The 25,798-nt window shown below is 35.9% G+C and overlaps 1 protein-coding gene across 1 annotated transcript in view; it reads left to right on the forward strand.

Annotated features, from left to right (window-relative positions):
- The first annotated feature begins 230 nt into the window (after window positions 1-230).
- The window catches only part of TAF2 (TBP-associated factor 2), a 28,629-nt gene continuing 3,061 nt past the window's right edge, over window positions 231-25,798 (forward strand). The window contains exons 1-20 of the mRNA XM_082909958.1: window positions 231-561; window positions 1,113-1,428; window positions 2,140-2,285; window positions 2,368-2,434; window positions 4,944-5,143; window positions 5,291-5,444; window positions 6,131-6,215; window positions 6,333-6,424; window positions 10,587-10,712; window positions 10,801-10,854; window positions 11,084-11,152; window positions 12,186-12,283; window positions 12,391-12,738; window positions 12,818-12,905; window positions 15,366-15,491; window positions 15,608-15,664; window positions 18,576-18,655; window positions 18,751-18,793; window positions 21,010-21,096; window positions 22,593-22,682. Of these exons, the coding sequence (XP_082766084.1) occupies window positions 446-561; window positions 1,113-1,428; window positions 2,140-2,285; window positions 2,368-2,434; window positions 4,944-5,143; window positions 5,291-5,444; window positions 6,131-6,215; window positions 6,333-6,424; window positions 10,587-10,712; window positions 10,801-10,854; window positions 11,084-11,152; window positions 12,186-12,283; window positions 12,391-12,738; window positions 12,818-12,905; window positions 15,366-15,491; window positions 15,608-15,664; window positions 18,576-18,655; window positions 18,751-18,793; window positions 21,010-21,096; window positions 22,593-22,682 (2,442 nt within the window). The 5' untranslated portion in view covers window positions 231-445. The remainder of the gene's footprint in view (window positions 562-1,112; window positions 1,429-2,139; window positions 2,286-2,367; window positions 2,435-4,943; window positions 5,144-5,290; window positions 5,445-6,130; window positions 6,216-6,332; window positions 6,425-10,586; window positions 10,713-10,800; window positions 10,855-11,083; window positions 11,153-12,185; window positions 12,284-12,390; window positions 12,739-12,817; window positions 12,906-15,365; window positions 15,492-15,607; window positions 15,665-18,575; window positions 18,656-18,750; window positions 18,794-21,009; window positions 21,097-22,592; window positions 22,683-25,798) is intronic.

Raw genomic sequence — 25,798 nt, forward strand, 5'->3', positions numbered from 1 at the left:
TTCTAGAATTACGAATCTGTTGAATTATGTATTCCATCTTAATTAATAGTCAAATTTAAAATAATTAATCTATATTTCAATTATTTAATTAAATTAATAATTTTATTAAATTATTAGTCCAATTCGAACCCCATGGCTACCGAAACAAACGTCTACCGAAACAAACATCACATGTGAGCCTGGCTTTGATCTGATTCTAGAACTGCTGATGTCTGATAGCATCACAGCTTCAAATAAACTCAACCAAGCACCCATCCACTGTCAGATCAGAAACCCCCACACGTGTACGGTTGATATCAAACCAACAACGCCAGGGCACGTCGCGACCAAAAGTGACCTAAAGCAGAGATTGGAGTCCTCTTCTCACCCCCCTTCGATCTCTATAAATCAGAGCCCTCTCTCCCTTGTGTGAGGGAGAGAGAGAGAGCTTTGGTTGTTTATAGAAATGGCGAAGCCTCGAAAGCCGAAGAACGAAGACCAGAAAGCAGACAATTCAGAAGCAGTGGTTCGTCACCAGAAGCTCTGTCTCTCAATCGAAATGGACAAGCGTCGTGTCTACGGGTGAAACTCCTTCTCTCTCTCTCTCTATATATATATATATATCTACACATCATATGTGTGTGTTTGTTTTTGTTACTGATAGTCTTGCACTGATTCAGAATCAAGTTTCTATCTGAATTTGCATGGCTGCTTGATGATTTGTTGTTTTTTGCTTTTCCAGAGGTTTCTCTGTCTCAATTTCTATTCGCCTATGTGTTTTTCAAATCAATTCGGAAGTTTCTTTCGTTTTTTCGTTAAAGCCCTCATTTTTAATTCGGAGCCAGTGAATACTTGTTGATTCTTCCCCTAGCCCTAGCTTTCTATCTATATATATATACACACTTTTATCATTTCTTGCAAATTCAAGCTGTCTATATATGTGGGCAATTGGTTAAGTCAGCTCAGCAGCTCGGAGACTTTATAATTGTTCAATAATGGAAAAATTGAGAATTAATTGTGTTGTTGAAGTTTGGATTAGGTTAAAATTTTGATACCTTGCGATTTCGTTTGTAGTTTTAGCTTTGGATTGATGGGGTGTTTATTTGTTTTTTTTTTTTTTTTGGATTTTTTAGTTACACTGAGCTTGAAATAGCGGTACCAGATAACGGGGTTGTAGGGCTACATGCGGATAATTTGGCGATTGATAGTGTTATGGTCGACGGAGAGCCTGCAGACTTTGAAGTTTTCCCACATTGTTTGCATTTAGATAGTGAAAATAGATGGTGTGCAGTGTCTTCAGCTATTTCTGCTGCTGATGCTGCAGGATCGGTTTATTTGTCATCTCTTGAAAGGGAAATGGTTCCAAATTTGCTGATCATGTGCTCCAAGTCTGTCAAGTCAGCAAGTGAACAGCCAGAGCAACAGAATTCCTCAGAAGAACCCAATCAGGTTACCGTTGTTTTTAGTAGTCCTTGCAGTTCTATGATAGTCTTTAAATGATGGCTTTATTTGGCATCATTTGGCTCAATATATGTGGATTATACAATGTCTTTTGTTCAATTTCATTCGTATGTAATGGTGGAATTTTGTTGTTGTTGTGAAATTGTGTATACTGATATTGAATCCTCTTCTCTGTCTCTATATCTGTCTCTCTGTCTCTGTCTCTGTCTCTCACACACACACACACACAACATTTCTTTAGTGCTTATGCAGACTGACATTCCCAAATACACATGTGAAGTTCCTTTCCCATTACTGTTTAACTTGTATGGCTAATGTTTATACTGGTTTTGAGTGAAAAATTTGTAGATTCTTCAGATATGTTGCTTGAAACTGAACATGATCCAAATGAAACTATTTTCATGCAAATCTGCTGTTAAAAAATGAAAACATGGGGATCACACCCATAGAGAACAGAAAATCCAGAACTCTGTACCAAAATTGAAGCCTCATCCATCAAAAGGAAAAGAAAAAGAAAAAGAAGATGATATGCCTCCAAGGCTATACTTGGATGATCCCTTCTTAATCTTTGTATTAATTATTCAACGGGTTTAGGAACTGCATCTTGTACTGAGCCTCAATCAGTTTTTTCTACTTCATAAATTTGTGGTGATGAAGTTTACACGCCTTGGTTTCTCATGTAGGTTATGTTGGGTGCAGAATGTGAAACTGGTTCGAGTTGACTATTGGGTAGAGAGAGCTGAAACAGGAATTCATTTTGACAATGATGTTCTACACACTGATAATCAGATAAGGCGTGCACGATGTTGGTTCCCTTGTATGGATGACAGTTCTCAGCGTTGCTGGTATGAACCATGATAATTAGCTGTTATTTTAGAGTAGTAGTTTTGTTCATGTTTTAATGTGATTTATCTTCCTGTTGTCCAGCTATGATATGGAGTTTACGGTTGCCAACAATTTTGTGGCAGTCAGTACTGGTAACTTACTTTGTCAGGTGAGATTAAATGTAGTGGCAGTATTCTGTATGCGAGGTGGGATAATAAATATCATTCTTTGTGTATGCACAGTGAGAAATCATGTAACATCTTTTTTATGTGGTGTCAGTTAAAAGTAAAAGCAATATTTTGCATGACAGCACATGGATTGGAATCAATTATTTGATGGAATCATAGTTCAAAGAAAATTGACTTTCTTGCCTTCAAATATATTGTTTTGAGAGGAATTTATATTTGAGAGGCTCTGGACTGGACATTTCTACTTCAATGGAAGAAGAAAGAAGAAAAAAAAAAGAAGAGCTACAGGACTTTTTTTTTGTGGTATCTCTCTTGTGAAAATTATGCATGATCTTGTTATCACTTGAGTAATTTCTCAGTAGCCATGGTCCAAGTCCTAAATGTCCAAAATCTAAAAGAGTAGGGATTTATTGGTATATACCTTGTTTTTATCTTACAATTTGATCCTAAATTTCTTCCCTTCAAACTTGTTTTGAATTTTATATGTGTTTGGGTATGGACATGTGTGTCCGCCAAGATTCCGAAGTGTGTCCGCACGCTGGAGGTGTGTTCAACACATGTCGGGGAGTGTCTGATGAGTGTTGGTTTCCTGTATGGACACGACACCCTTAGGCCATATTTGTTTGGAAGATTAGTTTGGGTGGGATTATGAGTACGGTGGGATTGAGTGATGAGATTGCTAGTGTGGTGGTATTAAGTTAGGGATGTAAGATAAAGCGTGTTTGTATGTGTACTAGTGTGGTGGTATTAGTTGTTGGGATTAAATCTATAAAATTACTTAAAAGTTCTCATTATATAAAGGTTACTTTGTTGTTTTTTGTGAAAAGAGGGCAAAATGGTCTTTCACCTTCGATCCAAGGGCATTGGATTAACAATCCCAACTCCCCAACAGGAATGCCAAGCCCACCCTTGGGGAGATTGGTAGTCCCATAGCATTTTAACACAACTAAACATGGTTTTGATGGCCCCCATGAATTGTTAATCCAATCCCCTCTTCTAAGAGGCCAAATAAACAGAGTCCAGATCCATGATTTTTCATACCAGTGATCTTATAATGATTTTTTGTATGGTTGAATTTTTTTTGAAAGTGATTATCAAATACTATTGTACCCTCAACTTAGTACTATTATACTTTCAACTTCTGTAAAATTAAATCTCTGCCATTCAAAAAATACTCTAAGATCACTCTCCTAAAAATCAGTCTAGAGGATCTAGATTCAAATAAACATGGCCTTAAAGTGTTTCTACTTTGTAGCTTGCCTGTCATTAATATTTCTTACTTACGAAATTATGAGATAGTCAAAAGAATTTGTATATTCATAAGCTAATAGGAGCATAGTTATGTTTGAGAAAATGTTGGTTTTTATCCAAATTTTTTTTCCTAGTATACTTTTCTTTAATTTTTCCCCTGTTAGGAGACACAATTTCAGATGTGTTTAAAAAACTTGGTGGTAGACCTAGGATGTTAGTCATTTTTACTTCTATTTTTATGGGAAGCATTAGTTCAAAAGGAGTAATGACCTCACCAGTCACTGAGGATTTCTTATCTTCTTGTCAAATAGCTATTGCAGGGTCTGATAATATAGAGAGTAGGGTTGTCTAAGGAAGAAATGGATAAAAATTTTTAGGCCGCTCCAAATGGTTGGGAGCCTGGGATATTATCGTTTTTTGGCATTTTGGAGTTCTTTGGTTTTTCTGGGAAGAGGATCCGATAGTCCATGTCATCTAGCTACATGTTTGGGGATAAATGTTGCTTGAGGAAAATGTGGCTCAGATTTGGCATATATGCAGCATTATTTCAAGTATCCTGAAGCTTGTCTTACATCATGTTTCTCGTTTCTGAGGCTTTCTGGATTCGGTTGAACTAGATGTGTCCTAAACTATCAAATAACATTAGTGTTATTGATATATCTTTGTGAAGCCATGCCATATGTAATGTTTCTGCATGAAATTTGTAATTCTATTATTCAGAAAGCTAGACATTTGGTCATTAAGCCTTTGGCTGTGTTTGGATCAAGGATTTGGCGAGGGGAAAAAGTAAGGAAAAAGTGAATGAGATAGAAGTTAAATTTTCATGAAACTTCTATTTCCTTTTCCTTTCCCTTCATAGATCCCTGCTCAGATCCTAGATCCAAACACAATGTTAGTATTGCATGGGAATCTTTTGGAATTGAGTTGAATTTTGCTCTCCTTTTACACTTCCATAATGCTGACACATTTACCTTCATTATGCAGTAGTTTAAAAGAATTGAAGCATGAATTATGTTTTTCCGTTTCACCTTTTCCTTTTTGTTCCTCTGAACTGAATTTTGCTTATATTAAATGTTGTAACATGACAAATTAGTATGTCTTATTGTACTTTCCATTGATGTTTTGTGTACGCGTTTCTTAATAATGGTTTATCTACTGAAACAATGTTGTATTAGCGTGCACCATAGGTAGCAACGTATCATTATTTTGTGTTATCTTATGTGTTTGTTGGTTTTACAGGTTTTGAGCACGGATGGTCCACCCCGTAAAACATTCGTTTATAGACTAAATGTTCCAGTTGCTGCTCAGTGGATTTCTCTGGCAGTTGCACCATTTGAAATCTTTCCTGATCGCCATAGCGGTCTTCTGTCATACATGTGTTTGCCAGCTCACGTGTCAAAGTTGCAAAATACTGTGGGATTTTTTCATAGTGCATTCAGGTATTTTTGATAGTTATTTATTTTTATTGATTGGCATTTGGTTCCGTTTCCTTTAGAGGACTGTTTTCAACTTCTGTATTTGTTACCTTCTGCAAATTAATTTGATAACTGCTTCCTTAAGTTGCTGTCTCTTCTACTTATTAACAGCCATTATGAAGAGTACCTTTCTGCATCATTTCCATTTGGTTCATATACACAAGTGTTTATTGCTCCTGAGATGGCAATATCATCAATGAGTTTGGGAGCCTCCATGACCATTTTCAGTTCTCAAGTTCTATATGACGAGAAGGTTATTGATCAGGTATACTTGTAAAGTAAATGTAATTGGTTAATCAGTGGCAGATTGTGTTTATGATTACTTTGCACTTAATTTGATGTTGTTTTGCCTCTGAAGGTTTATATACACCAAAATACACTAATGGCCTGCTTTAGGTAGAACTTGTCAAAATATAGTATTCTGCCTCGGTCATTATACATGCGTCTGTTTGGCACACCATTTCGGGTTGATTGAATCACCGAATGTGCCTTGGGGGAAGAGAGATTTATAGGTATTGGGGTTTCCTCTGCACATGTATGTCCAAATGGCCTTTTGCCTTGGAGAGGTTCCTAGGAATGTTACAAGTGGGGGTGTTGTTAAAATAAGCCAACAGTATAGATGAATTGAGATCCACTGATGGGAAGCTAGCAAGTCAACAGTATTTTTTGCCAGGATAAATATGGTACCATTGGGTGTATCATTAAAATAAAATGCCCATTTTCCATTTATGAAAGAGAGATGCTATGACCATCAGAAGCCGATGACACACATATCTCGATTTTGGAAATGAGTTTACCTCATAATCTCCCTCCTGTGCAATATTCATAGTGAGCTATGTTTTATATCAGTGGCCACCTTGGTCAGTGAATTCAAATGTGGCAGAAAGATATTCATCATATTTCACTTGTTTTCCAAACATTAGTGCTGATGAGTTTTGAATGTTGTAACAGACCATAGAGACCAGGATTAAACTCGCCTTTGCCCTTGCAAGGCAGTGGTTCGGTGTATATATCTCTGCTGAGTCGCCAAATGATGGTAAGATGCTAAAAGACAATTGTGCTATTTCTTTGAGATCTAATATATTTAGAGTGTTCTGTTTTAATAGTGGTAAATCCATTTGTGCTAACATAAATTCTTAATGATTATTGGTAGATTGGTTATTAGATGGTCTTGCTGGGTTTCTGACTGACTCATTTGTTAAGCGATTTCTTGGTAACAATGAAGCACGCTATCGGCGATACAAGGTCTGATTATTTGGCTGCTGCATATTTTAATTGCTTTCTTTTTAAATGACTAATGTACATCAGATAATAAGCAGCGGATCATAATCCTTCTAAAGTGCATCCAGAAGTTGAGTCCATTATGAATCTTATTTGGATCTTCCCCTGCCTAATATTTGATTGTCAACACCCTCTATTTGATTTTAAAATTGTGGCCAATTATTTTTTTAATTACTAAATCAACAGCCTTAGTGGCTGTTTCCAAATCCCTCACTCTCACATTTGTGGGCCCCACATTCTATGAAGCACGGACACGGGTACGGACATGCGACATAGCATTTCCAAAAAATGGGAACATGGACACGGTGGGGGACACGGCAAATTTTTTTAATATATATTTTTATTTGTTAACAAAACTAGCATAGTAACATTAATTCAATAAATATAATATATAAATAAATTCACACAAATTTATAACGGCAATAGATAATATATAAATTAAAACATATATATAATTTCTAAAGGCAATATATATATGTAAAAAATAAATTGATGTGTATTATTGATTGTTGTATTTTGATATATTACAAATGGTGAGTGGCTCATTATATAGGAGAGGGTGAGGAGTAGGTGAGGAGTAGGTGGTGGTAGGTGATGGTAAATTGGTGGTAGGTGATGGTAAATTTTAACAGCCCCCCGCAAACTCAAGGAGGATAGAAACTAACCAACTTGAGTTTGGAGAGAGTAACAAAACAAGAAAATACATAAAAATAAAAGAGGATAGGAGACACTGGATGGTGGTGTCATAACGTTGTAGAGGACACTGTATGGGGTGTCATAACGTTGTAGAGGACACTGTATGGTGGTGTCATAACGGTGTAGAGGACACTGGATGGCGGTGTCAGACCGATGTAGAAGACAGTTTATGGGGTCATGTCGGACCGTTGTAGCAGACAATGTGGTGACAGTTGTTGTGACAGTTTACAGAGTCTTGCTGGACCCTTGTAGAAACTAACCGGAATCAATGTCGGGACAGTTTACAGAGTCTTGTCGGACCCATGAAGGATCTAACCGGAATCAATGTCGGGACAGTTTACAGAGTCTTGTCGGACCCATGAAGGAGCTAACTGGAATTAATATCGGGACAGTTTACAGAGTCTTGTCGGATCCTTAAAAAGTCGCACCCTCAAAAGGTGTGCCCAATCTATCAAAAGGCGTGCCCAATCCATAAAAAGGCGTGCTGGACATGATGGCGAGGCACGTGGGCGCCTTGGCTTGCGCGCCCGTTTTGTCGTCTGGTGGCAAGAGGCGCGCGATGCGCGTGGCTGCCTTGGCTATTTAATCAAGACAAAGGCCTGAGGCCGAGGCAGAGGCAAAAAACCTGCGAAATCCTCTGAAAAACTCTTCGTTGTGCTGAGAGAGAGAGTCTGTAACACTCTGTTGCCCAAAAAATGGCCTCGTCTTCCCGGAGTCTGCTCACTCTCTTTCCAGACCTCAACGAGTCAACAAGAGAGAAAACTGGTGCGGTGGCACTGGAACCTCAACCAAGCGCCCCGGAGTTTGCTCCGTTGAACTTTCCGATGCGGTCGGTGGAGCAAAAAATGGCAGTGCAAACGGATGTGGAGGCTAATCAGTATACTTTGAAGGCATGTGTGGAGTCCATGACGGCGGTCACAAACTTGTCGCACCGGCTGCAGAGTAGGACAAATGAGGTGCAGCAATTAAACGCCCAACTGGCTCTGCTCCAACGCATGTATAAGGATGCGCGAGCAGAGATAAGTGTGCTAAAGGCGGAAAACAAGGAGCTGAAGCGGAAGGCCACCGTGATTCGATTTGGAGGTCCGCCAGATGCTGCAGTGGAGGAGTATGGGGGAGTGAACGTGCTCGGTGGACGAGGAAGCACTGAGGCAACACCGTCAAGGGCCGCCCAGGACGGAGGCAAGAAGAAGAGACCGACGGTAGAGTAGAGAAGAAAAATTCCGCCTGTGAATGTGGTGGTTTGTTGTTTTGTTTTGTTTTTTTTTTTTTTTTTTGTGTAAAATTGTGAACGGGGTTGATCCCGGAGATGAATAAAATATGAGTGTTGTGCAAATTTGTAAATTGTTGTTGTTGTTGTTGTTGTTGTTGTTGTTTTTTTTTTTTTTTTTTTTTTTTTTCAAGATATATATATTCTATATACTCCTAGTGGGATGAATAGTGGGTTCTGGCGACAGCATATTGTGGGGGGTGTGGAGTCTGACAAAAGAAAGAGCGGGAATCATGAGATGTGATTAAAGTGGGCTAGTGGAGAGAAAGGGAGAAGCAGTGTGGCATTTTTTTTTTTTTTTACTTAACTCTGTCTCTCACCTCTAACCCGAGAGAGAGAGAGAGAGAGCACATGTAGCTGGTGTATTTCTGGGTGTGTATCAATGATGTGGGTTTCCTTTTAGAGAGAGAGAGAGGGATGGATCATCGATGATGTCTTCACCGGCGATTCTCTTCGTCGTTCTGATCCTCCTAATCAGTCTCTCAACCTCCTCAGCCACCAGCGATGACACCCTCACAGCGTACCAAGTTCTTGAACAATACGATTTTCCTGTAGGTATTCTTCCGATCGGAGCCAAGAGCCACGAATTAGACAAATCCACAGGCAAATTTAAGGCCTATTTGGACGAAACGTGCACTTTCACGATCCAAAACTACGAGCTCAAGTACAAGTCAACGATCACAGGAGTGATATCCAAGGGCAAGCTGAAGAACTTGAAAGGAGTCAGCGTCAAGATTCTCTTCCTCTGGCTCAACATCGGAGAGGTGATTCGCGACGACGACGAGCTCGAATTCTCCGTCGAAATCGCATCAGCCGATTTCCCGATCGAGAGGTTTGTGGAGAGTCCTCAGTGTGGTTGTGGTTTCGATTGCGTGAATGGAGGAGGATGGAGACGATTTCCATGGTGGAAGCGTCGGTGACTCGGAGGCCATTGAGAAAGTTGGGTTGGATGCCGAGTCGACTCAGCCATTGGTTGATCTCGGGGCCACCGCCGTGGACGAAGACGATGCGGATGCCGATGCAGGAGAGGAGGACGAGGTCGGAGATGACGGAGGATTGGAGGGACGAGGATTTCAAGGCGGCGCCGCCGTATTTGACGATGATGGTCTTGCCACGAAACTTCTGGATGAAGGGTAGGGATTCGTGAAAAGTTGGTATGGAGACTGGTGGTGAGGACAGAGATGGAGGTTCTGTGGTGGCGGTGGTGGATGATTTCTTCGATCCTCGATGTGAGTCGGTGAGTGTTGGTAGGTCTGCTGTGTTTGATGGAAGTAAGCTTGGGATTGAGCCATACTCTGTGGAGGTGTTGAAAAACTCCAGCGGGCAGCGAAGGCAAGGTTGCCGGCCGGCTGCCCGCCGGAAAGAAAAGAGTATAGGCCTAAATCTTATAGCTCTGATGCCACGTAAAAAATAAATTGATGTGTATTATTGATTGTTGTATTTTGATATATTACAAATGGTGAGTGGCTCATTATATAGGAGAGGGTGAGTGTAGTAGGTGAGGAGTAGGTGGTGGTAGGTGATGGTAAATTGGTGGTAGGTGATGGTAAATTTTAACAATATATAATATAAATAAAAACATATATATATACATATATAAGTATAATTTATAAAACATAAATAAAAGAATGTATATACATACATATATCTGTATAATATTCTAGAGTATATATGTATATATATGTAATAGAGCTCGAAGAGAGAGAGGAGTGAAACAGGCGAAGCGAGAGAGAGAGAAGGTGTTGAAGGTCATTGAGTTTGTCGTCTCGTCTGGTTAGGGCAGATACCAGGTCACTCTTATCTCTCTCTTCTCTTCGATGTCCCTTGCTGTGTCCCATAACACCCCCCCCCCCCCCCCCCCAAAAAAAAAAAAAAAAGAAAAAAAGGGGGATATGCCAAATGGCGTGTTGCGTACGTGTCCATGGTGTGTGCCCATGTCCCTGTTTCCAACACCGCTTCGGCACTGAGTTTGCCGTGTCCATGCTTCATCGCCCACGTGTGAGTGAGTGCTGTGGTTTTAATTTCCCCCTCATTTTTCCAAACATGTAAATTTCGAAAACCATTTCTGAAAGATAAACTAGTTAACATGGATGCTCATGGAGGTTTTTTTTTGTACATTCAGAAACAGATTAACTAGTGGGTTTTTTTTCTGAAGTGCAGGCAAATTGTGCTGTTTGCAAAGCTGATGACAGTGGTGCAACTGCTTTAAGCTCCTCTGCTTCTTCTAAGGATTTGTATGGAACCCAGTGCATTGGTTTATATGGAAAAATACGGTCCTGGAAGTCTGTAAGTTGCCTTTTGTTTTTTTCTTTTGTTTTTTTTTTTTTTTTTTTTTTCTGATTGCCTTCTTTTTTGACGGTTTCGTGCATAACAGGTGGCAGTCCTTCAAATGTTGGAAAAGCAGATGGGACCTGAGTCTTTCCGTAAAGTAAGAGTCCATCCGTTTTGTACTATACCATGTTTGCTAATTTTCTAGGGTTGAGGAAGGAGTTTTTTTTTTTTTTTTAAAAGGTATTGTATTGCATGTTGGTTTAACTAATCCATTGTCTCACCCTGCTTATTTAAATTTCAAACATTCACCTTTTCATAGCTTTCATGGCAATAATGTTCTACTTGGCTTAAAAAAATGTGCTCTTGTTTGGGTTTTTCACATGCAGATTTTGCAGATAATTGTTTCTCGGGCTCAAGAAACAACTCGTCCTTTGAGAACTCTTAGTACAAAGGAGGTGATTATTTACAATTTACATCGCACTGTTCCCCGCTCCCTTCTTTTCCTTTTATTGAGTGATGAAATGAATATTTGGGAGAGTTTCTGGGAAAGACAGGAATGAAAACAAACAGAAACCAAGAGAAACTGTACTGGCCATGTCCTTGAGTTGCAACAGATCTAAGAAGAGATGTCTAAGAAGCAAGGACATGGAAACGTGACATGACACTGACGCTCCGACACAAATTTTCAAAAAATGCAAGACGCGACATGCTTGGGACACATGCAAAAGATATAATTGTATATATTTTGTTTATGTCATATGTAAAGATAAATAATTATTATGTCATAAATATGACTACTTGAGTAAAAAATAATAATCTTTAAAGCCTAAAGGAGGAGAATAGGTATAAATTTACATTTTTTTTGTTTTATCATCGGATTTCAAGATATTTTATTCAAATTTGTAATGTGTTTATCAAGTGTTGGGAAGTGTCCAGTGAGTGTCGAGTCGTGTCAGTGTTAGTGTCATTGTCGGACACGACACGTTACCTTCTTGGAAGTGTTTGTGCTGCTTAGGATATGTCTTCAATATGGCTGGCTAGTTGCATGTGCAGCCAGGAATATATAAACTCCTTTTCTTTCATGTATTTCTTAGGCCTCGTTTGGCAAATGGTGATTTTAGCCAAAAAGCCAAAGAGTCTCTAAAAAAAACCAAAAAGCCAACAACATATACAAAAAACTCAAAGATTCTATTTTCTCTCTACTTTTTGCACATCTTTTCGTAAAAAAATCATAAAGTCATTCCAAACATATGAGTTTTTTTTTTTTTTACATCATATTTTAACCAAAAAGCCAAAAAGTTAAACGAGGCCTTAGTTTGTAATCTGAAATCCTGTAATAGTTGGTTCTTTCTGTTATAGTTCTCACAGACATTACAGTATTCTTTCTTAGATATGTGTTGTATGTGTTTTGCAATTTGTTGGGTTCTTTGTCAGTTGATTTTGAGATTTAAAGGTTCACTTGTTTATCTTTGAATCGTAAAAATGCAGTTTCGGCATTTTGCCAACAAATTTGGAAATCTTGAGCGCCCTTTTCTTAAAGAATTTTTTCATCGCTGGGTGGGATCTTGTGGGTGTCCGGTGCTGAGGTATGATTTGTGTGGTTGCATTGTGCTGTTTTCGTGCCTCAAACTAGCTGGCATCTTATTCTGATTTTATCTTCTAAGTTGATACCGTTCTTTTGCATGCTATGAAGGATGGGATTTTCCTATAACAAACGGAAAAACATGGTCGAACTGGCCGTCATGCAGGGATGCACAGCAACATCAGACTCAATTGCAGCAGTTGCTAATGGTAACGCTGACTCTGAAAACCGAGAAGGTGATGTTGGCTGGCCCGGAATGATGAGCATAAGGGTTCATGAACTTGATGGCATGTATGACCATCCCATTTTACCAATGGCTGGAGAAACTTGGCAGCTGCTAGAGATTCAGTGCCATTCAAAACTTGCTGCTAAACGCTTTCAAAAGCCTAAAAAGGGTTCCAAACCAGATGGCTCCGATGATAATGGTGATGCTGTATCTACCCTTGACACACGATCCAAGTATGTATTGATTAATGCCCTTTTGTGACATTTGTATATTTAAGAGTGGATATAACTGGAGTGTGAACATGTTTTGCAGTGTTGATTCCCCCCTGCTATGGCTAAGGGCAGACCCAGAATTGGAGTATCTTGCTGAAATTAATTTCAATCAACCAGTACAGATGTGGGTACGTATGAGCTTCTGGTGATTTGTTGCTGGATCTTATTGTGCTTGCTTGTGCATAAAAAGGTTTCAATGGGTACATCAGTTGCAGTGCATGGGTAGTATACATTTGACCAACAATTATCTCCATAACAATCCTAATACAAATTTGTATTTATCTGTTAATACTTCACTTCTCCTTTACAAACTTTTAGATGCTTGATAGTTGCAGTCATGATATTAATTGATCTGCTGATTCTGCTTGTATTTTAGTTTATATGATTTCTATTTTGAGACTATTACTACATATATATTTCGTGTTGAGGAAGTCTGGCTTTTGTCTGCCTGTTCAATGGATTATGGTCTTCTGTAGATGAATCTTGTGTGGCAACCATCTGTCTGCCAAGAAATTGCTATTCTCATTTACTAAACTACATAGTAACCAGAATAATGTTTCTCTTCCACAATTCCAGTAATCTCAACAAACAGCTGAGAAAATTTCCAGGGGTCGTGAGAAAATTCATGGTCTGTTGATGAATCACATTTTTCACGTGTGCATGAACCGCGATGCTGGTAGGTAGTCTCAGCTTTTTAAAACAATATATAAGGAAGTCAGCAACACTGAACCCACGTCACCTATAACCATGATTACCAAGGATGCATCTGTTGATGCACCACTTGAAGCGACTTTTGACAGAATGCTGGTGAAGGCTGAATTCTTTCATACAGCATTTTCATCATAACTATTTGGGAAGAGCCCATCAACAGATATATATGCAAAATATTAATTTGTGGTGTAATTAACGATCCAAAACCCCCTGGCTCTCTACACAGTTGTTTGGATGAAATGCTGGAGGTGTGGTTTTGACCCATCTCTGATGGTTCATTTTCTCTAAATGGCAATGTCTTCATCATTCCTTATGTTTAGAAGTATCGTTGATAGGTTTTGTCTAGAGAAGTGATTTTTCTTTTCATTACAAAGGAAGACAAGAAGGCTGGAAGGACTTTTTATGGAAAAGGAACATTTTTTAGCAGTTAAGGATTGTAATAGAGACGAGGCACTGGTTTTGAATTGGATGACTACAGTATTTTTAGTTTCTTGGAGTGTAGTTAGGGAGGATGGTCCAGTCACAACCACTATAGTGTATAGTACGTACAAGCAAGCTGATCACATTGATGTCATGTGAAGTGGAGAATAATATATATGTCTTCTCTCTGCATTAAATCTTCTCCTCCTTTGTCTCGTCGCATCATCTCTCTGTTGTCTTTTCTATTTGATTCTCTTTTTCATAGTTGTTTCTCCTTTCCTTAAAAGATCAAATTATATAAGGATTGAGTCAGACATTGAATGAGGCAGTGAAGATCTTTGAAGGTGCATCATTATTCAGAAAATTCAGATGTAGTCGATTTATTTAGCACTGCCTGTTTAGCCTTTTAAGCGATATCTTGTAATCACTTTCATATATGGCAAAAAAGAAGAAAATCAACAGCTTCTTTGAGTTTTAGTATTATGCAGATGAGGTGGCTGTTATAATAATTGAGGAGCATGAATGGAGTTTTTGATTTTTTCCCTGAGAGATTTGTGGTTCTTGATTTGTTTAGCGTACTCTTCTTTCAGCCGATTCTTTTATGTGTTGCATTTGCTCATTAGGAGCATGCTTTTTTTTTCTTTGGTTGCTTAAGGGAGATCTCACGTTCAGCATGTTGCTTCTTGTTCTTCTTTCACCTTTTATTAGCAGTTGATTTTAGTTCCATACCACCACTGGGATAGCCTAAAATACCCACTTAAAAGTGAGGCAATTTTTTTTCTTTTTTCTTTTTCTGAGCACAACTAACAAGCATAGAAAAAAAAGGGTTTAGGGTACCTTAATGTCATGCCAAATAACAAAAATGCTGCCACTTGATTAACTATGTGAACCCATGTGGATGTCATTTTGGGTGGCTCTGCTAAACAGATGCGTTAGTTTCGTCAACACACGTATATAATATATTGCATACTTATCTTTCATGAAGTGCACCAAACTACATTTCATTGTTTGGTCTCCTTACTGTTATACTTGTTAAGATGCATCTGCTGTTTTTTAAGTAAAGGGTTATTCACACAAAGATCCCCTAAACTATTGAGACGTATTACTTTAACCCCCTAAACTTTAAAAGCGTACAAATGGACTCCTTAAACTATTGAAAAGTATCACTTTGCCCCTTAAACTATAAAAAACATACAAATAAATCCCCTAAGCTATTGGCGTGTTAGAACCCCTTTCTGTTAACAGTCCAATTTGTACATTTTTATAATTTAGGGACATTTGTTCGCTTTTATAGTTTAGAGGGAAAAATTATATTTTTCAATAGTTTAAGGGGTCTATTTGTAAGCTTTTAAAGTTTTGGGGGTCTTAGTGTAAATAATCCTTTAGTAAATTACAACTTTGTTCTTTATTTGCCTGGTTTTTTTAGCTATATTGATTACATCTCGATGCTTAATCAGGTAAATCAACTGGAGAAGGACAAAGATGTTGTTGCTCAAGCACAAGCAATTGCAATGTTAGAGGGATTGCCGCAGCTTTCATTTTCTGTTATTAATGCTCTGAATAATTTTCTTAGCGACGCAAAGGTTGTCCTTTTTGCACTCTCTTCCCCATTCTCACACAATCCTTTTTGAGGAAGTCTTGTTTTTATTCATTTGATTTTACTAGTTGCAATTTTGAATTTTCTTCTTTTGTGTAAAAGGCCTTCTGGAGAGTCCGGATTGAGGCAGCATTTGCATTAGCTAATACAGCAACTGAGGTAATATGGTCCTTTTTCTTTCACTAGATTATGTATCTTTTAATATCAGATTTCCTGATTTCATCAGAAGTTATATGTTTTTCGTTTGCTTCCAACAAACAAACCATTTTTTGAATTTAATTCTAGTTTTACCCATTATTTTCAATAAGAAGCTTTTCTTCTTCCATGTTATTTTATGGATTCGTACACCATATAACAGTCATATTTGAAATCTTTTCTAGAATGTCTTTAAACTGCAATGTTTGTTATGATTATGAACCCCCTGGAATTGAGTTATTACTCGTGAATATTTGTCAGACATTGTTCCATCTACGCGACTGGCAACTGATACTTTTTGAGGGTAAACTTCCAATAGGTCTTAATAGTTGGACTTAATTCCTATAAAGTCCTATTGAAAATAAGTCATAGTAAAATCATCACTAAAAATTGACAATTAGTGATTTATTTATTTATTATTTTTATTTTTTTTCTGTTTTTATAAATTTTCACTAAAACTTACAATTAGTGATGTTTTTCTGTGATGAATTTTTCATACTATCGTTGAAAGTTGAAAATTAATGACGTTTGAAAGTTGAAAATTTATGATATTTTTTTTTGACAATTTTTTTAAACTGTCGCTAAAACTTATAATTAGTGATTTTTTGTGACAAAAATTTCAAATTATTGTTGAAAATTAATAGTTAATGACGTTTTTTAGTAATTTTTGATAAAAAACGCTATTAATTATTATAGGACCTATTGGACAATAAGTCCACCCTTAAGGACCTACATGTAAGTTCCCTTACTTTTTGTGAGTAGGGAGACCCAGGTCCGCCACACGGTGCTGTGTAGAACTCAACTCCAATGTGCTTGTAAAGTGAGGGTGCCCTCATTCTTATACACTACACATCCCATTTGTACCCAAGCAATGTGGGACTTAATTGAAAGAAATCACATACACAATGGAATTTTAAAATTGTATTTGATTCCTAATAGTAATACCCATTATCATGTTTGTGATGTATACAAAACACTAACCAACCATCTATAGAGATAAATATAATAAATACCTCAAATGCAAAATTTAATTCCATGCTTGATAATCCTTCAAGTCCGCTCGATTTCAAAACCATTGAATTGTCCTGTCTCTAAAAGTATCCCCATGAAGCAAATTTTCTTATTTATAGAACTACATAAACATGTTCTGTAAGGATTTGTCTTTCTTGTCTTGCAAGAAATAGACTTCATCACAATTAACTCTTAATTGCAATAAGACCCTTGATTAACTATTAATTAAGGTAAGTCCCGAATTATTTCTTAATTAGGATTAATGCTCCTATTGTACATATACGTACATGTGCATTGATTGAAAAGGGTTGGATTTGGATTGATTAATGTACTTGGGAGTTTTGTTTTTGACAAGTATATGCCAAATTTTCAGCATTTTGTTTCTGGAATTCTCTGTAAAACTACTCACTTTGCTTGTTTTTGGTTCTCTAAAAACACTTTTCAGAAAATTCTACTTTTCGTATTTTTTTTGTTTTTACTGATTTTTTTTTATATATTTTAAGCAATTTTTTTAAATTTTTAGACACACCTAACATAAATACACATAAAAAGTATAATTTTTATGAAAAAAATCTTTTAAACATTCACTAAATACCAAAAATACAAAAAAAAAAAAAAATGATAATTCAGTATATTTTTTTTTTTTTTTGTATTTTTATGTATTTATTAATTTTTTAAAATATTTTTTCACAAAATTTTTACTTTTTCTAAGTAAGGTGCATCTAAAAAATTAAAAAAAAAGCTTAAAATTTTAAAAATATTCACAAAAAACAAAAAAAACACAAAAAACAAAAAACTCAGTTGTCAAAAAACTTAATCCAAAAAACTCAAACCAAACACACTATTTTTGAAGATTTTGGTGTTAAATATAAATTTGGTTACGGCTTGTTGGGTTGCGAAGTCCTTTGGAATATTTTGTGTGTTGAAGAGAAGGAGATGAAGAAGAACATTATCTGGTGAGTTCAATCTCATCAGGATTAACCAGACTACACGGGGATAATCTCATATCCTCATATACTCAACCTCATTTTATAGAAAGACTTAAATACGTAATATATAAACTTAAGTGCAATTACTAGTTCAAGGAGGATTAAGACTTCAACATTGGAAATTTTGACAGTTTGACCACCAAGAATATTGTAGATTGAACAAAATTGACATGTTTATCCAATAACATAGCTCGACTTAGATTAAAATATATGGACCATACTACTCCATCTCCAACAAAACAGGAGTTTACTAAATATCCTGGTCTTTTTAAAGATAGGAAAAGTTAAATAAATAGAACTATCAGCAGCTAACTATCTCAAATAAACATAAAAATTTGGACCATAAATGAATGCTGCCATTGACATATGATACTTTAGACCTGGCTTCTTGATTGTCATAAGTCCTCAGAGCCTTTGTTTAGGATTTTGAATCCTATTATAGTTGCTTAACAATTTAATAGATGTGGCGTTGTATGCATGCTTGTGTGTAAATATTTGTTAACTGTCGTTGCCTAAACATATCATTCTGTCTTCCCAGTTTCATTGATTTATGCATGCCCATGCAATGTTGTGGGTACTTAGAAGTCAAATTCCATGTCTTGTTAATGTAATACTTATTGACAACATGCATGGAGGGTCATCTTTAGATTTATGTCGCTGAGATCAGTCTATCGCTTATCTGAATTCAAGATGCTCTGCACTTCTCGACATTAAAATTATGCAAGTGTAAATTATGAAAGCCTTCTGTCCTTTTTTATTGACATTATATAAGGTTTTGCATATCTGAACAGGAATCCCACTAGATGTTTTTCAGTGTGCTTCAAATTAATTCTTATTTTATATGTAGTTGTATGTTTAACTGTTTTTTATACCAGGAAACTGATTGGGCTGGCTTACTTCAACTGATAAAATATTATAAAAGTCGGAGATTTGATGCAAATATTGGTCTCCCAAAGTGAGCTTTTTGATACTCGTAATTTATATTTAGATGATGGTTCTGTGGAATGACTAATTTACTGTATCGTTTTTATGATATTCTTTACTTTACAGGGCAAATGACTTTCATGATATCCCAGAGTATTTTGTACTTGAGGTAATGCAATGAGGTAGGATGTGTATTATGTTGTATGTGGTCACATTATATTATTTTCTGATTAGGTTTATCTTGTTTGACGATTTTATGGTTCTTTGAATTTCACATCAAGGAATTAGTGGTCCTCCATGCCAACCACCCCTCCCCCCTAATTGAAAGAAAAATGGAAAAAAGCAGTTGGATTTTTCTTCTCTTTTGGGGTGGGGAGGTGAGTTGCTCTTCTTCATTACCCTAAGCCCCTGACCCTCCCATGATGTGATCTGATACTAGGTCTCTAATATAATGAAATTTTTTTAAAACCATGATAGTTATAGCTTTGGATGCCACCAACGTATGGAGATCTAATATTAATATTCCAGGATGCAATGAGTGTACAAATATTTGATATAAATTTGAGTCCAAAATGTGTAATATGTGATTTATATTTAAACTTTGCTAATGTACAATTGAATTTGTCTTAAATTTTTCATTCTTGATGGAAGGATTGCAGAAATGTGAATGAATTTTCTACTTATGGATGGTTAGCGTAGTGTCATTTATGCTTTTGTTCAGATTTGGTTTAAAAATAATTAACCATGACCATCTCGCAAGCACTTTGCCAAATTAACCATTCATTACTCAAAAGAATCAAGAAAATGAAAAGAAAAGAGGATAACTACTTTGTGCCATCAATATTGTATGCTTGAAAAAAAATACGGGGTTCTCTTCTTCCCTTTAAGGCACTTTTTTTGTTAGTTTAATATATTTTGCTTATCAAAAGGGGAAAAAACAGTATGCTTGATGAGTACAAGGTAACTAGGGAGGTAGAGTAACTTTCACCACTGATGCTTTCTAAATAAATGTTAAATTGACAAATGATTTTAATAAAAAGTTACAGAGATGTTGACTCATTATTAGCTCGGAAATTTTGACAAATGAAATGAAAATTTCCCTAGCTTTGAGCAATTGATTTATAACGATTAGCACATTTCATTTGTATCTCTATCGGAGTGCCATTTGTCGGTTATGCCATTATACATTGGAGAGGTGATTCAACTTTGTCACAAATGAGCCTTACAAATTGCCTTGGCCTCCAAGGGCCTTGTTGGATTTGGTGGTTTGTCACCAAAGCGAAGGGTAGGTATTGCTGGAGTGAGATGGTGAAGAAATGAACCACCTTAATGGGTGGTCTTGGAAATCTGGTTCATTGCTTTTATAAATCTTCTGCAACGAATCTGCAAATAAAAAGTTGCATTGTGGTCCCTACTGCAAATCAACAATGCTCATTGGATGGTGATACCGCCACATGGTATCAATGTTACATCCAATATTTTCTCCTCCATTGGCATGTCACAATTTTTTTTTTGGCTATATAATCAATTCAATATAACTTTTCCATCTGCATATGCTTCACTGATAAGCAATCCAGAATTATAGAATATGGAGTTATTGATAATGCATATTATGTACTGAAATGAGGATGTGGTAGAAGGCCTGTGTTAGTTTCTAGGGATATTTTTTTTAAATTTTATTTTACTTGAAAAAATGATAGTTGCTCTAGATGTGAAGTTTTGAAGGTGGACCGTGTCTTTTAAAGGTGCTACTAGTTGCTATAGCACCTGTCTGAATTTTCCATATTGAAAGTTGTTTTCCTTGTTTCTTCCTTGTCGATGTCCTTTAGTTTTTATTTATTTCATCTTTCTCTAAACTCATGCTGTGGTTGTGCATTTGCATAAGGGGATTTTTACAAATGAATCTTACATAATCCACTCTTTTTGTTTTTTTTATTTTATTTTTTGGGTTAGAAACACTAGAAATTTGAGTCTCCTAGTGTAAACTTGCTATATCAAGATGAGTACAAAAGAGGGCACTTCATGCAATAATTTTTTGTTTTTGTTTGGATGGGGTTGGGGGCACCAATATTTTAATGACTCTTCTATATATCTTGGGCTATATATTTGTTTTCATGTGAATGCATGGTACTATGGTTGAGCAGGTGAATTTTATCTAGAAGTGTTTTTATGAGGTTAGAATATATTCTGGCAGTTATTGTTATTGATTTATCTGTACTAAAAAGTGAGAATCTCTAATTAGTTTTGGAAGTCATGATTCTGATAGCGCTCATTGTTCGTTTTAAAATAAATATTTAACCACTTCCCTTTCTATTTAGTACAGTTAATATCATAATTCCCTTTTCTGAAAGCGTCTGATTATTCTATTTTTTGTCTTCTGTTCAGACTATCCCAAATGCCATAGCCCTGGTCAGAGCAGCAGACAAGAAAAGCCCTAGAGAAGCTGTCGAATTTGTTTTACAACTTTTGAAGGTAGTAGTTTGATTTTGTTGACTTTTTAACACCAATTTTAAACTGAAATATGTTTTTGTGAGTTGTACAAATGCACTCTCCTTTACATTTACTACTGATGAGGAAAAACGGAAATATTAACTTGCCTATCTGCATGCCATAGTTGTTCTGTAACATGTAGTTGGAACAATGGCTACTTGCGATTTAGTTATTGAACTTCTTTTTCCACTTGGAAACTTGAGTGTGAATTACTTCTGCAGTCTTTTTCATGCATTCTTTTCCCATGCTGATAATTGAAATTTGAAACGTATGTTGTCATTTGTTTGCTTCTGAAGTGCATCACACCAAAGAGCGGTTTGTTGTATGGTTCATGCAATGCACACAATTCAGAAATGATCTTTTTTATATTAATCGTTTTCCTTTAAAAATTAAACATGGGTATTGTCTATTTGAACTTTTGCTTGTTCATTTGTCGGTATATTTATCCATGTCAATGGAGATATGGAACCCTTGTTTTTGCTGTTAGAGTTCTGAATTTCTCTTTTCAAGCTGTAGGATAATGTGATTTCATTGGTTTCATACAAATCTTTTGCTTTTAGAAAAGGGAGAATGAGAAGGTAAAGATGTAAACCCCCATGGAGGATAGGGTAGTGTAATGGGGTCAAAGTTGAAATGAAATTTTGTTCAATGTTATCACGAGGTTGCCCTTTTGAAATAAATTATACCTAGCCTAGCATGAAGCATGCTGAGGGATCTTTAACTCCATGCTATATGTTATGAAGCTTGCATTTGTCAAGAGGATTTGCAAAAATGATGGAAACTCAAACTTCTCAGTGACCCCTTCAAACATGTCAAACACTTCTTGAATGTCTCACCAACATGACCTGTGGTTACAGAAAAGTGATTTTTAACATCAAGGGCTCATTTAAAATTCCAATGAACAAATTTAATTACACATAATTAGCTAAAAATAATGAGGCTAATACTTAAGACAATTAAGGATTAAAAAATTGGGGTAGAAGCACAGGAAACATGCCCTCTAGCTTATGTAGCACAGACGTGAGAGCTACAGACATGCTACCACGACAAATCCTTTAAAAGGACACAGAGGCAGTAACATATTAAAATTTTTGTATCTCCTTTATGCATATTATATAAGAAAATCATGTATATTATTATTATCTAAATGTTTCTACTTAAATTGCAAGATTGGGAAGATAAAGCTCCACAAATGCATGCATATAATGCTACTTGTAATACTTGCTTTCTTACTAATAAAGTTCTGTCTTTTTGTCATATTCCTTTCCTACGCTAGAAGTTGTCAATTCCTTACTTTACTTCATGTTGCACTTATATATAAATAAATAAACTAGCTATTTATCTGGTTCTCTTTTTAGGGGAAAGTAAAAAGGGAAAAAAATTGTTAGTAGAATTGTGCTCATTTTGTGTCCTTATTATGTTCAAGTTTTCTTCCTTTCTCGCCTTCCATTTTTAATTTTACTTTCACTGTCGTACAGTATAATGATAACAATGGGAATCCCTATTCTGACGTGTTCTGGCTTGCTGCGTTAGTGCAGTCCATCGGAGAACTTAAATTTGGGCAACAGGTCTGTGGTCTATTTTTTTCACTGATTTTGAACAGCATCCCTCTAGCTACTTGATAATTTGTAGCTTTTGCTTCCGCTTATGCTTCTTGAAAAAAATCTTTGCAATATCAGATTTTTGTTATCTTCATTACTGTTGGCTTCCACCCACGAAATGTAACAGAGCCTTTTGTCTTTTCTTGGTCAATCATCATTTTAATTGTCAAATTTTTCCTATAAATTTGAATTAATTCATTAAATTCACAAATAAGCATAAATTGACCAAATTAACATAATAAAAGTGCAATAATACCAAAAACTAATAGAATCACTATTCACTTTTAAATATTCATCAATTGGCAGTTAAACTATGATGCTAAAGTTTTCAGTAACAACTAGTGTTTCACAGTTGGTCGATGAAATTGCAAATAAGATGTGGACACACAGAAATTTCTTATTGCTTTAATACCATCTAAGAAGCACGGATACGGATACGGGTACGATACGATACGGATACTGCGATACGGCAAAATTCGAAAAAGTAGGATACGGATACGGCGGGGATACGTTCATAAAAAATATTTTTTTTCACAATTTTTAGTAATGTAGCATACACAAAAATAAAATTTCAACAATTTTTAGTAAACAAATAAAACAAAACATTAATGTAGCATCACCCATAACAACCATAATGCATCATCCATAACAAAAAATTCATCAATTCAATTAAATTTCAACAATTTTAACAATATAACATCACCCATAACAACCATAATGCAATTCAATTCCAAATTAAGAGGGAAAAAATTTACAAAGTTCATTTATTTATCAATAAGTTTATTTATGTATTTATTAATAAGTGTTTTTTTACCTTATTTGATTTATTAATAAGTTTACAAAGTTTATAATTTTATAAGTTGACAAATTTTATTTTTAATCAGTTTATTTATTTACTAATAAGTTTTTTTACCTTATTTTATTTATTTATTTATTTATTAATAAGTTTATTTATTTATTTGTTTTTTTACCTTATTTGTTTATTTATTTATTTGTTTTATTTGTTTTATTTATTTGTTTGTTTTATTTAAACCGAATAATATATATAAGTTTTTTTTTTTTTTTTTAAATCTTATTTGATTTGCAAATCGCAGAGTATACATTCAACAATTAAAAAAAAATTTTAAAAAAATAAAATAAAGACAGATGAGATGAGATCGAGTCGAGAGGGGGGAGGGGATGAGATCGAGTCGCAATCTCCAACCAGACAGACAGATCGAACTCGAGAGAGAGAGAGTTCGGGAGATCGCGACTCGAGAGGGGGGAGGGGATGAGAGGGAGACAGAGGGAGCGAAAGGGAGAGAGAGAGGGACGAACCTCAAAGCCGATCGTGGAGCTCCTGTTTGATCGACGATCGGCGACTGCTGTCCGAGACAACGACGAACTCCTCCTCCTTGGTTTGGTTCGACCTTGGTTTGACCTAGCTATACGAAGAACTCTATATTTTGTGTTTCATTTTATATTTTTTTCATATTTTACAATTTGACCCCAATTTAAAGGTTTTAAATTATTTTTTTGCCCCGCCGTATCCATATCGTATCTTGACCGTATCCTTACCGTATCCTCGCGTATCCGAAATTCAAAAATTAAAAAAAAAATTGGATACTCCATTTCCCGTATCTGATACGTATCCCGCCGTATCGGGCGCGTATCCGTATCCGATACGTATCCGATACGCGTACGGGAGCTATTTCGGAGTATCTGTGCTTCATAGAATACCATGTTTACAAAGATTGAAATTACAATGACTCAATGAGGATAAAGGAAAATTCTCATCACTCTGTTAATATGTCATTAACCCAAAAAATAATGCAAAAAAAAAGGTGCTTAACAATCAATAATCCTCTAAGAATAAGAAAAAGACTAAACTACCCTCAAGCACTAATAAATACTTCTCTTGATAGTGACCATATTGGACGCCAACACCTGACAAGCAGGCCTTGAGAGCGGGATTTTTAAACAAGACACACTTGAGAAGCATAGGCAAGCTACTTTCCATCCCTTAGACACAAAACTTGAACGTTTGAAGAAAAATGATTTAGGAACTGATGATTAAAAATCAAAATAATGTGATTTACATCTGTTAATTCTTCGTCATTAGGCTTTTTCAATTTTTAAGTTCTACAAGTCTAAAACTTGCAATTTATTTGTGGAAGCTCACTTATGTCTTTTTTGGGGAGCTTTTTGTGTATTTGACCTGCTAATAACCTATTACTATGACCAGTGTAGTGAATAATACTAACAATCTGAATGTCAATTTGTTTGTGGAAGCTCACTTCTAACCAAGGTTCTGAAAAGTTGTTGCGGTCGCCGTAATGGTGGCGGTGGCGCGGTTGCGGTTGCGGGGTGTAAAGGCCGTAGCGTAACGGTTGCAGTAATCGGAACCGTGAATTTTTTTATTTTTAGCACAATTTAAAAAAAACTTACCAATATGCATATTTTTTTTTCCATGATCATATTTATTGGGTTTAAAATAAATATTAATCAATTTTTGTAAATTTTTAAGTATGATCCAATATATTTTATATTTTTAAATCACTATAAACTGAGTTTTTTACATTTTATTTTAATAATTAATGACTTTATATTATATAAAAAATCCATCATTAACTATTATATATATATATACAATGACAAAAGAGAATAAATAAGAGCCTAAATATATATATATACATATTTTAACCAAGCCAAATCGATAATGACCACATTATTTATTATTATTATTATTATTATTATTATCAAACAATATATAGATAGACACACACAAACAAAATGGTTGAGTGACAGCAGCTGAACAGAATAGCATAGGTTTTACAGTTTCAACAAATCAATAATATGTTCATCATCTTCCCTCTTCTCTCTATCTCTTGCTCCTCCTCTCTTTATCTTCCCACTTCTCTCTATCCTTCGTCCAGCATTTTTAGTTTTGTTTTTTGTGTTTTTTTTGAAAGAAACAGTTCGGAACCATTACGTAACGGTGCGTAACAGGTCGTTACGACTGTTACGGTACCGTTACGACCGCCACGGCAGCCGCTACAGCCGACACACCTGTGAATCTTAATCACACTGCAAAAGCGGCCATA

Source organism: Camellia sinensis, chromosome 15, assembly GCF_055761805.1.
Source record: "Camellia sinensis isolate YWXY chromosome 15, ASM5576180v1, whole genome shotgun sequence".
NCBI classification, from domain to species: Eukaryota; Viridiplantae; Streptophyta; class Magnoliopsida; order Ericales; family Theaceae; genus Camellia; species Camellia sinensis.